At 42.8% G+C, this 12,467-nt stretch overlaps 1 protein-coding gene across 3 annotated transcripts in view; it reads right to left on the bottom strand.

Annotated features, from left to right (window-relative positions):
* Nucleotides 1-12,467, bottom strand: part of KIAA1549L (KIAA1549 like) — a 103,102-nt gene that overhangs the window by 68,115 nt on the left and 22,520 nt on the right. For 2 of the 3 annotated variants that reach the window (XM_087744189.1, XM_087744182.1), the window contains exons 3-7: nt 9,524-10,138; nt 7,987-8,099; nt 6,247-6,466; nt 5,056-5,189; nt 2,497-2,659 (exon numbers count right to left, since the gene is read on the bottom strand). In XM_087744189.1, the coding sequence (XP_087600315.1) occupies nt 2,497-2,659; nt 5,056-5,189; nt 6,247-6,466; nt 7,987-8,099; nt 9,524-10,138 (1,245 nt within the window). Of the gene's footprint in view, nt 1-2,496; nt 2,660-5,055; nt 5,190-6,246; nt 6,467-7,986; nt 8,100-9,523; nt 11,262-12,467 lie in introns of those variants that run through there. The other variant, XM_009461523.2, reaches the window with a different exon arrangement.

The following is a 12,467-nucleotide window of genomic DNA, read 5'->3' as shown; positions in this document are numbered from 1 at the left end:
GTGAAAAGCATTAACACTTGGAACTTAATTCAGAAAATATCCATGTCTTGCATGTTGATACACTGCTACTGAGTTACCTTGATTTTTAAACTCCAAAGTGGCTCGAAATAGTAAACATTCTAAAGCATCTGACTACACACAGTAACTGCTTCTGAGGAGGGATTTCATGGCGTGTCCTGAGCTGTGCATTTCCATGACAGACTGTGAAGGCTCTGGAGGAGCCACCGAGTCTACTGGGAAATAACAGGCTCTGAGAACAGCAGCAGCATTTGTTTGATAAACTGAAATAACTGCACTGCCACATGAATAAGCATCAAACACTTTTCAAAGTAAACGTTTTCACAAGACACGCTATCAGTCTGAAGCCATAAACACTATGTGCGCATTAAGTTCATGAGTTTGCAGTATACCTGCTGCGCTGGGAATAAAACCAAGAACTCCAAAATGAAATATAAGCCATTAGTTGTTAAAGGAGCACTAGCTAAAGACTTTATCGGGTCAGTTCATCATGTGCAGGGCTCAGCAGAGAACTGCAATACCACAGGAGCCCCTTGCTGTGTGACAAATGGCTTTCACAGCTCCTGACTATGAAGCATATGCCTGTATTGCCTTTGCGAGAAGCACCATAATCCTTTTCCTATGCAACAGGCCTATTTTGGAGGCCAAACACGTAAACAGCGCAGCCATCATCAAAACTTCCTCCGGCTTTCTCCTTGTGCTCCTGGATGCCCCATGAAGACAAGTCCTGCACACAGGGCACTCTTCAGGCAGTCTCACCCGCCAGCCACAAAAAGGAAGGAGCCTGTCTCATGAGGAATGGTCTACAGCCCTTTCTAGGTCCCCAAGCACACCCTTTGTCAACAGCCTCCCTCCACTTCCCCTGGCCTGTGGAAAGACTTAATGAAAATGCAAGCCTACCCTGAGACATGTCTCTTACCCTGGGATGGAAAGTCTGATTCAGAAGTGCACCAGCACAGTGCAAGAACTCATCATTGGGCAGTTTCATCTATTTGTTTGCAAATATCTGATTTAGATAGGTAATTCCTCAAGAATAATATATGCTTCTTCTTTTTCAGGGATTTGCACAGTCACCAGAGTTAGGTGTGATTCCTGACTGCCTCACACCGGAGAGCGATGACTTACCCCACAGACAGCACAGTGTTCATTGTGCAAGTACCTGATGAAGAATTGCACAAGATAATTACTCTGCTGTTGGGCTGTTTGCAGATAAAATGCACTGACAAAAAAAGGTAACTTGTGTTTTCCCCAGGGCTCGCTTTCCAGCAGCCTGGTTCTGCTTTTTCTTAGAATCAGAAAATGAACAAGCAGCTTAATAATTTTACCTAAAGCTACGAATCCATTCAGTTCAGCGTTCTGATTATAAAGACACATTTGGCTCTATCCTTATGGGGCCGATTATTTCAATACTTGTGAAATGAAAAATTACAAACTACTCCATCACTGGTTTAGCTTTATCAGTGAGTTTGATAGCTACCAGAAGCTTAACCAGATCTTTATTGGCATTTGAGCATAGCATTTCAAATTTAACAAGCATCTTGTGAAGATTAACACACAGTGAGGCTGCGGGAAGCCTGCCCTTCCTCAGCCAGAGTCCATTACCATGCACTGACATACTCAGCACGTCTCTCTCTCCTCTCACTTCCAGTGGACACTGGTCTCCTCCAGTGAACAGATAACCCGCCTCTACAGTGAGCTTCATTTCACATACCAAGTTTAACAAGCAAATTAAACAGAAATCCCCATAATCAAATGTCTTGTCTCTTTTATTCATTTTAGAGAAATTAGCACGCAGAGTCAGAGAGCATATACGCCACCCAGGCTGCCCAGACACACAACTTTCTCTCGCTCTCTGTACCTCTGACTCTTCATAACAATCGAAATGCAAGCAAACTATTGATGCTAAAGTGCTTAGACCACATTTTAAACTAAGGATGAAGTTCATCAAATACACCAACAACTTTTTAAATGGAGAAGCGTAGGTAGAGCTCACCCACTACCCAAACAGACACTCAAAGCGTGCTACCAAGCCCTGCAACTGCAGCAGGCACCGGGGGCTGAGCCTTCCACTGAAGTAAAGGGCTATGCTGAAGATGAATTTTATATGCTGTGCTAAGTTTTTCTGAAACGGAGAATTGGGGAAATTCTGTGGTTTGTTTTATATAAAACTACAATTTTATTTTGTTTGGAACCTGGCACAGGCGTTTTTTTCATTAACAACAGCATATATGTGTTTTTCTTAATTATCTGCCAGGGTTTCTAGCAGCTGAAGTAAACACTGAACCCAGAAACCCCTCCCACTTAATCCTCCCCTCTTTTTCCTCCCCTCTTTTTTTTTTTTTTTTTTAAAGTTTAAAAAGCAGTCAGAAAAACCATCTACAATCTGTGAGCTTGACAACAAAGCTTATGGTGCTTGCAAAGCAAAAGCCCGACACTGGCTCAGCTTAAGGAGCTGTGTACTGGGAAGCGCATACTTACATTCTGCAATGGTGAGAGGCGGGTAGGTTAGATAGAAACCCACCAGCTCAGCTGACAGCTGATTAAGAAGGTTGCTGGAAATAGTGCCATTTAGAGTTGTGCTTTGATTATTCACTACATAAAACAGAGTGACAGCTTGGGAGACATTGGAGGTGTTCAAAATCTGAAACAGAGGTAAAGAAATAATGCGTAGCTGTGTTTCAGCTCAGTTGGAAAAAAAGAAGAAAAACAAAAACCAAAAAAAACCAAAACCAGTGCAAACAAACTGGGAAGAAGTTAACTTGAACAATGGATTAGATACAGCTCACTCAACATGATTGTGTAAAACAGTTTGCGATACTTTATTCTTACTTTAGCACACACAGAGTTACTGCAGGACAGCAGGAGGTAGAAAAGGTGCAGTCAGGACTGAAAATACTTTTCCGTTTTTTACCAGGAAATGTACGATGGAGAGGATGCTTATCAGAAAAAATGTTCAGTATTTGATGCAGAGGAACTAGGCCTGTATGCCTTGCTCTCTTTGCTGCCTTCCTAATGCCGTTATCTAGACCTACACCTTTTCCATAAGAAATAAAGGGATATCATGTCTCTTCTGTTCCTAGTGATTATTACTACACAATTGCTGGCTTTCCTCCCCACTCTAGCTCTATGCCAGTCTCTTCCTGAGCCCAAATCTGATGATTGCATTTAAGGACCAATTCTATTTAGTGAGTACTGGATCAGATCCTCAAACACCAGATTTATGCAGGAAGTAGAGAGGCAAAGGCAGGGCAGAAATAGAAAAACCACGTTTTCTTAGAGAATTCATGTCCTGCGACAAAAGGGATGTTTTTTGGCTACTGATACTGTAGGTAGGGCCAACAGCATTCAGCATTCATTAATGCTATTTAAATACCCCATTTTTATTATTTGGATCACTAAGTAAAAACATAAAACATGGTATAATAAAAGCATCAGAAGAAGAGTTCAAAGTCAGACCAAAGGTCTGCCTAGCCGATGACCGCTTACAAATGACCGGGAGCAGATGGTTGGAGAATGAGCACAGGGCAAGAGGAAAGGACTCTTTTCTGCAGTGTGAGGTTAGCCTACAGCTATGGTCCGAGCTAAGTTGTATGCTTGGGTTTAAAAAGGGTTGATGACTTTTTATTCTATGTTTGGCCCATTGCTTTTTGTAACTTCCATACTTTTTCTCCAGTAGCATCCAACCGTCTTCAAGATCTTATCACCTACTGTGTGAAAGGATTTTTCATTTAAACCTGAGTAGTTCTGTTATGGGAAACTCTAAATGATCATTCCTGATTTACTACACCACACATGGTTGGAGAATCATAGCCGATTTAATTTCTCCTTGCGTGAAAGTTGTTTCATGCCTTTTACCCACGTTGCAGCCATTCTCTCTGCTCTTGAAGTGCAGCAACACCTTTTCTGAATCGACTCTGTCTGCTCCAGAACTGCTCCTCAGTTTGTAATTAATCTAAAACCCTCGTACTATTTTCTGTTGCACTGACTTAGTCCTTTGTATGGTACTGGAATAATTTCAGAAAAATTTATCATGAAGATCACACCCTTGAGCCTCTTTCTTACTTCCCAATTTATATCTTGCCTCCAAGACCTCCATTCTGTCACTTCCTAAGTTGGCAATACCGACAAAAACCACAACTACCACCTTCTCCTAGAGCTCTTTACAAAATTGCCTCAGTGCTTCCTAAGATCTATGACTTCGGTGAGCAGATTAGCCACCAGGAAGGTCCCCTCAGCATCATGCGTCCAGCTATTGAAAAGCCTGATAACTACTTTACCTACTGCAGTTGGTCATCTCTTGCCATGCACTTTTCTGCCTCTCTGAGCTCCTCTAGTTTGAACACAGGCTCACAAGAGACAGTACCAAAGTAACTAAGCAGAGCTCTGATGACCAATTTTCTCCTTCTGGTAAGCTACATGCAAACTGTTCTGAGGAGCACAAGTCCATACACAGAGTTTTATCTCACGTCAAGTACGTATCGTAGTATCCCCCAGAGGATAAATTATTTATTCCTGAAGTACGGCACAGAGCTTAAGGGTGTTGGCCCACTAAACATAAAGTTCTGCAAAAATCAGGCCCGTAATAGTGAATTTGGGTCTGCAAGTGTAGAACTGGAAAGCACACAAAAAAAGAAAGAAATATATTCCATTAGCTTAGATCTTACAAACAGCCTCACATGACACTATATACCTCAATAGCCTAACTAAGAGCAACTAATGTGTCAGAATAACATATTCAGTAAAAATATAAATTTGGAAGAATATTTTAATATATTTATTTTTATTTGAGTTTCACTTAAATTATTTAACTGCAAACAGTAAAATTCAAATTCATGAAAATAACAGTAACAGTCTTCTATAAATCATGCCTTTATAAGTTTTCCTGCAATAAATAAAACAATCTTATTTCAGATGAAAGCATAAACTTACTTCTATAGTGGCTATCAAAGACATTATGTTGAAATACAGGCATACACATAGAAAAGAATAACCCAGAGAGTTTGGCAACAGGCACTGGCAAAGCACGCAACGTTGTACCTGAACTGTTAAGTTGTTGCTGGTGTTTAAGACCTTCCTTTCAGCATCCTGAAACGCTCTCTGTAACCGTTGCTCCATGGTCTGAACAAATTTGCACGACTGTATATTGTCTGTTTGACCCACAAACTGCAGCTCTGGAAAAGGAACAACATATTTGTATGTGGACAAAATATTCTTGGTTGCATAAGTCCTGTAATGCCTGACAACAAGATGACCAATTTACAAATTAAGCAGGTGAAAATAATGCCATATAAGATCAGTTTATGTCATTCAAGCACAGCACTAAACTAGCCTTAATTAAGACAAAATGTAAGAATTAAATTGCGTTATTAGAACTGATACTCTCCACAAACAAACGGAGATTGTTTCTGCAGTGATATATAAGACGGCAAGATCAGTTCACTGTACAAATACTTACTCAGAGCCAGGCAGTAAGTGAAATCATTGTAAAACACAAGTTATACTCTTAAATCTTGCAGGTCATTTGCTCTTGCAAGACATAATCAATCATAATATTGATTCTCATTCTGTTTGTGCTAGGGAAACTATACTTAACTGGGTAATTGCAAGAAGTATGTGTATATAGACATGTAAGCACATACGTAAGAAATCTTTTTACAGCGGAATATGTTGTTCTACAGCACACTCTGCCCTCTCATAGCTTATACTGTTCTGCTGCACTGCAACTGCTCTGCACTGATGCCTGCTACAGTACAGAGGGGTTACACAGCAGCCCTGTGTCAGACAGCTGGGACCTAAGTCAAATCCAATGGGTCCAGCCAGAACAATATATACGTATATCATATAGTCATGTTTCTCATCTGATCATCCTCAAAAGAAATGCACAGGTTACTGCACAACCCATCAATTAAAGTCCATTTTAATCAAATGCGAAGTCTTAGTCAAGCATATTGGCATGACTCAACCCTAATGCAATGCCATGTCATTTCACAGCAGCGCCAACAGAGGTGACAGCAGAGCAGCACACAGGACAGGGATGCACACACCGTCTGTCCTGCTTGCGCCAGGAACACCAACACGTGAAACCAAAGCAGACATCGTCCTGCTGCTGTGCTGGAGAGCAGGGGCTCAGGCAGGACAGCAAAGGGGAGAAGGAGGAGCATCGTCCCTGTGCACTGAACCATTAACACACACGCAACCCCAAGCGCGGGCGGGCAGGACCTCGCTCACCTGTTTTCAGCTGGAAGTGGTATGCGGGAAGGGGCTTCCACGGCAAGGCCAGGGCCGCCACAGACTGGAGATGCGGTACGTGCTGCTTTATGTCCGCTGTGGCGTTGCTGATGCCGTACGCAAGAAGCCTTTCAATTACAGCAGCTGGCATAAAAACCAGTCTGCCCCGTGTAACATAGTAACCAACTGTTACATTATTTGATTGCTCCAGGATTTCAACCTAAAACACACAGGGAAATATTTTTTTTATTATTTTGCTTGCGGTTCAACCAGTATTTGACGGGAGTTCTCATCCTGAATATAGCTCCTTGCAGGGTTTTTATCCTGTAATCCCCTATAAACCCTACAGGATCAGTTAGTGTCATATCAGACACAGTATTAGCAGAACTGTTCAGGGAGCTTTAGACCCAGCCCATGAAAAATGTGCTCCAAATTGAAGCAGTGCAGTATTGCTGCCACAGCCCACATACCCTGACTGAGACTGGGGCTTCATTCATGTATATATACCAGGACATTTTACTTATGAACGTAAAAATACAGAGAATTCAGAGAACATCCAGCTCCTACTTCATACCTGAAGTTCACTGACTTTGTGCATGTGTCTGTCATTGCAGGTTTGGAGACAGATTTTTGAAAGTCAAAAGTTTCCAATATTTGATTCTTCAACCTCAACTGTCTCTTCTATACTATTTTTCCTATACTGTCCCAGATGGTTAAGCTATCACCTATATGAGTAGAAATGACAAACCGCAAGAATGAACACACTGTGAGCCAAAACATGAGTTGAGTTTTACCTCAAAATTCTGTATTTTCAAAAAAGTTTAAGCCCTGGAACTGGTCCTCCACACTAAGTTTTAGCTGTTTTCCTCCATTAGGAAAAGACAGCTTCTCTCAGGTTTACAAGAAGGTGGGAGAACAAGTCTAACAGTTTTCATTGCTGCTGCTGAGACTCGGGAATATACAATTCCGGGAACAACTAACATCATCCAAACTTGCAGCAGTAGAGCATGGGGACAGAAGTCAACTTGATGCCCTCTATTTTGAGCAAAATTACTTTTTCCCTTCCCAGTGGCTTGGTGATGGTAAGTCATAACAGCCTTGGACTCAGCACAAACCCCTGCCTAAGTGCACGGGAACCCGTGTTGCAGAGAAGAGTGCCGCAGCGATCCACCTAAGCCTGCTCTTACACGCAGAAATGCAGAGGTTCGTGCAATTTCGCTGCAAAGTGATGAACACGTCTCCCTCCTTTATTTTCAATAAAATGTGCTTTCTCCCTGCCCGGAATTTTTGTCCCTGTGGAATTGCACTTGTCAGGTACTCGGTCGTCAAACCAGAGAGCGGACTGACAGCAGCGACACTCCATTTACCAGCCCTGCTCTTGCAATTGATCCAGGCTGAGCACAGCAGCACTTGGCTGGCTGTGAACTGAAGTCATTCTTGAGCTGCAGGGGGAGGAGGAAACTGCTGTCAGTAGTCATTTCCCAGAACATACCAAAAAGAAACTTGCATTTCTCCCTTCTACTTCATCAAATTAAATGGCATAAACCTTTGGAGCAGTCCTTGTATTTTTAGGGCCCAGAGTGGGTGCCACCTATGCCTGCTTTCCCCAGGAAAACCTCAGTGCTCCCCTCCAAGAGGCTTCCTGCATCCAGAGATGCCACTGGAGTTGTAGCCAGCTGAGATTCTCTTGGTGGGATTGCTGTTTCAGCGAGATCACGCAGGCACGCCAAGCACACTTACCTGAGCACTGACATTTTGGTTGAAAGCTTGTCTCAGCATTTGGTTGAGTCCTTTTCTCACACTCTCCTTGAAGGGATTGCTGATCAGCATCCTCCTTGTGTTCAGAAAGAGAACTGTGGAACAACAAAAGCCACATGTTGGGTTTGAGACATTACCATGTTACTATTTGCTTTTTTTAATTGTTTTATGTTGTGCTAGCTGTGTGGAGATCATCAAAGTAGCTAGGATTTGCAGCAGCTCCAAAGGGAGCAAGAACTGCAGGGCCTCAGCAGTGTCCTCAAGTTCCCTATTCATCCCATAGCAATAGCCCAGTGTTTCCAGAGTGAGGTCTAACAAATGCGATTTCTTTAGCAACAACAAGTCTTTGCCATACTGCCGTTCTGAGCGAGGTATGATGCCACTCGATTGCCTGCGGACAGCCTGGTGCAGCATTCCCAGGGGACAGAGCTGGTGCTGCACAGACAGGCCTACATAAAGGACATCTGCTTCATACCTTCATGGCCAGAGTTAAATAAACAAAGAAATGTGTTACTCCACTGCTACAATTATTCTCCCTTTAGGAAGCGTCTGTACACTTCCTTTATTAACATCATCACTAGCTTTTTCTTTTTTCTCTTACAATTTGCAGAAAGATTTTTATAGCTGCACTTAAGTACTTTCAATAATATACTGTATACAAGCCACTTCTATCTTTAGAAATAGTTGTTGTACTCATCATACTACTGATGTAGATATTTAGCAGCTACTAAACACACATGACATCCAAAAGCTGCTTATTTCATTGTCCCCAGTATCATTCAGTTCTGTACAAGGTCATAAACCCTTTTATGTAGCTATTCTTCTTTGCTGAGATCTCCAAAATACACACATCTGGTGCTGCGCTGTGCAACCATAAGGAGTCCATAGAAAGCCTGGGCAAGGGACCTCTCCAGACCACTTTAGTTCAGAGTTCTTACAGCTAAGGAAGAGCTGCCTGTAAAAAAAATCAGCTAGAGCCAGAAGTGGTACTGTTCACACAGAAAGCTCAAAATCCTCCCATTTTGAAGCCTACAACTCTAAACACTAAACATTATTTTCAAATTAATCTTTAATGATAGAATTAGGTGTTCATATAAAAACAGAATTAGGTATTCATATGTAAACAGGGCCAAAGACTGAGACAGGTTACTGCCCCGTCTTCTTCAGCGACATAGACTCCTTACTGCAAAGCAGAGACCAAACCATCATATGGGGTTGTTCCTCCACATAGGTAGTTCCACTAGATCCCTGCAGTAACCCACTGGACTTCAGAGCACCTGATCTCACTGCTTCATTTCACCCACTCATTGTAAAATCCAAGCTACAAATAAAGCCAATGCCAACCCTATACTAGCAACGCTGCTTTTATCTGTCTGGTTTGTCAGTGCAGCAGCCTCATACTCAGATTAATCACTGACATCCCCACGTTCTTTGACACTTGCGTGTATTTCCCACGCATCACCAGTTGCCTCTCCTAGACAAGCGAGGTCCTTTCAGCAAATTCAGTGGTCCCACGTACCTGTTTTAACCATAAGGTTCCTGGAGAGCCGGCAATCCAGGGGAAGAGCTGCTGTCATGTTAGCGAAAGCGGCTGCTGCCGTGGTTTCGGGAGAAGCAGAGGTGTTTTCCACAGGAGTAGGGGGAAGCCTAGTTGTTTTCGCTGATGCTGTAATAGATGTCAAAGCTGCTGTAATTGTCAGTGCATACGGGGTTGACGTTTTGGTGATTTCTGAGCTTGGGAACTTCTGGGTGTCAGTTACTGTTGTTTCTATCTGCCTTGGTACATGTGCTGTGGGTGCAAGGGTGGAAGCTGTGACCATGCTGCTTTTAGGGGTTATGAGCACAGCTGTCATATCCACGGGTAATGCAGTTGTGTTTCTTGTTGCAAAAGGAAAATCTGTATGTGTTCCTACTGAGCTTGGATCCGATGCCAATTTTGTGGCAGTGTTATTTTTTGTTAGTGTCAGTATTGGTGTGCTTAAAGCCATCACAGATGGCAAAGGTGTGTTTTCAGTGCCTAGAGAAAAGAAGGAAGAAGCTGGCACTGGTGAAGCTGGAGATGATTTTCTTGTTAGTGGTTTTGCTTCTGAAGTTCCTACTGTAGGTACTGCACCAGAAGATACTCCAGATAACACTGTAATGACAGAATGGGTAAAGTTGGTTGTTGACAAAAAAGGAGAATTTAGTGGTGTTGGTGATGCATGGACAGAAGTTATGATGACTGACTGCAGAGCACTAGTGGCAGGGGTTTGCAATGGGATGCCCTTGGTAGCTTTATTAGATATATTACTGGGAACTAGGCTATGTCTTGTAGCACTTGTGTCCCACTTCTGTACACTAAATGTAGCTGGATATTTATCAGCTGTAACCAAATAACCAGAGGACTCTAACTGGTCATCTGCAAATTCTGGCAAATTTCCAGAACCAGTGTTATCTTCTGTAATAAAACTATGCATGAAAGTTGAGCTAGAAGGCTTGGCTATGGGAAAGGGGGACTTGGTTGGCAGTATGCTGTGGATGGCACTGTTTTCATAGCTGGCTGAAAAAGTCAAGTTGTCAGTGAGCTGAAAAGCCAACGTTGGTGGTGTGCCTAAGGTTTTTGTCAGCAAAGTAATCTTTCCAGTATCAGTTGTTTGTGATTCTAGAGAGGTAGGGAAAGCACCTGTATCATTAACAGGAGGCACAAGTAAACGGAGAGGTGCTTCATAGTATATACTGATATTAACATCTCCAACAGTGAAGAAATTAGCAGTGTTTCCAGCTGTGCTTCCATGCTTTTTTTGCAAGGAGTCAGGCACTGTCAAAGTGGTAGCAAGGGATGAATACTGAACAGAAGAGGTTTTCAGCGCAAATGCATCTACATCAAATTCTGGAAAACTATTCAACTTCGTTCCAGCGAAGGGTAAATTTGAAACATTTTGACTAGAGTTTGCATACGTGTAGTTTGCTGAAGGGGTGGAAAAGAGCGACTGCTTATTTGTGTTCACCTTCTTTTGCAGACTTGAAACTACTGAATATGGTACATAGTACTCAGTTTCCAATGGAGAAGTACTTGGAGGAACTTCTTTTATTGCCATTTTGACTGAAGTTTTCACCGAAGGCATACTAATGCCAGCTGAAGACAGCAATGCTGTGTTGGTCCACATAGAAGCTGAAGTTATGACTTCAGGAGAGCTGACAGGATCTAAATTGCTTTCAGAGTCTGCACTCAAAATCCCAGAAAAGCTGGAGCCGTAGCTGTCCATCACCATTGTCATGGAAACCAGTGATGGTCGCGTACCCCACGCTGGAGGCACAACAGAGGTGAGATGCTTTCTATCAACTGAACGTGAAGTCTGATCTGAGGTAAAATGATTTAAGGCTCTTGGAGGTGAATATTCTGTATGTGGGGTCACAACAGTTGGTAGTCTTATATTTCTGTCATTATTTGCAGTTACATCTGGACTTTCTGCAGCACCAGGTGGAAGATGTGCAGTCACAAAGATACTAGCAGCAGATGTATTTGTGACAGCAGGTTCAGGTTTTGAAAGGCCTGTAGTGGAAGTAATTAACAGCACTGCAGCTAGATCAGGACTAGTCATGCCTGTTTCCAAAACAGTGCTTAGTATCTTTGATCCTGTGGGGAGTTTACTGGTTTGGATATCTGGAGAAACTTTGGAAAACTGAGATCCATAAGGCAGAACACTATTAGCATTAAAGTTCGTGGACATCTTTGCTGTCACCCCTCTCATGAAAGGCTGTTGAGCTGTTCTTGCCACAGGAAAGCCAACAGAAGTTGGGAGAGTACGCGCAGAAGCAGTTGACAATTGCATGCCGTTTGCCTGATAAGCTCCATCAGTCAGGGCTTCTGCAAAAGCCTGATTCAGAGCCACCACCGAGTGCTGTGAGGAAACAGTCAAAGGGATTTGCAAAGTATCCTCATCAGCTGCTGCTGCACCGGGACTGTTTGTGCGTGCTATCCTAGTAAAGGTGCCATTTGTCTCAGTTAGCAAGGGAGACCTTGTGCTTTTTAAAGAGGAGTGTGTTGCATTTCTAAAGAGAAAATCTGTTTCGCTTCTAAATGCTCGTACTGGCAGCACTGCATTGCGAGCGTGCTTTGCATCTGGAATAAGTGATTTTGGCAATGAAAGGGAAGACGTGCTCTCTGTTGAGCTGGAGACCTCAGCCAGGCTCTCGGAAGCTGATGACATGAAAGGTGCACTGGTAGAGCCTGTAGTGCAATTAGTCAGTGCTGTGGAAGACTGAGGATGACTCATTTGGGGTATTAGATGTGGAGTACTCACAGGATGGAAGACTGATGTAGGAACCTCTGCTTTATCCTGAAAAACTGGTGATGACAGAGGAATGATATCACTGTTTCTGTCAGTCAGCGCTGCCTTAAATGGCTGACTGTTTGGTTTTACTCCAGTAGAAGATACATTATACATACTCTCATTAGGAAACAGTGACAGGCTTCTGGAAGT

Source organism: Nipponia nippon, unplaced genomic scaffold (assembly GCF_047370975.1).
Source record: "Nipponia nippon isolate SJK-2023a ecotype South Korea unplaced genomic scaffold, ASM4737097v1 scaffold_10, whole genome shotgun sequence".
NCBI lineage: Eukaryota > Metazoa > Chordata > Aves > Pelecaniformes > Threskiornithidae > Nipponia > Nipponia nippon.
The sequence above is the reverse complement of the archived record's forward strand: the minus strand, read 5'-3'. Positions and strand labels throughout refer to the sequence as shown.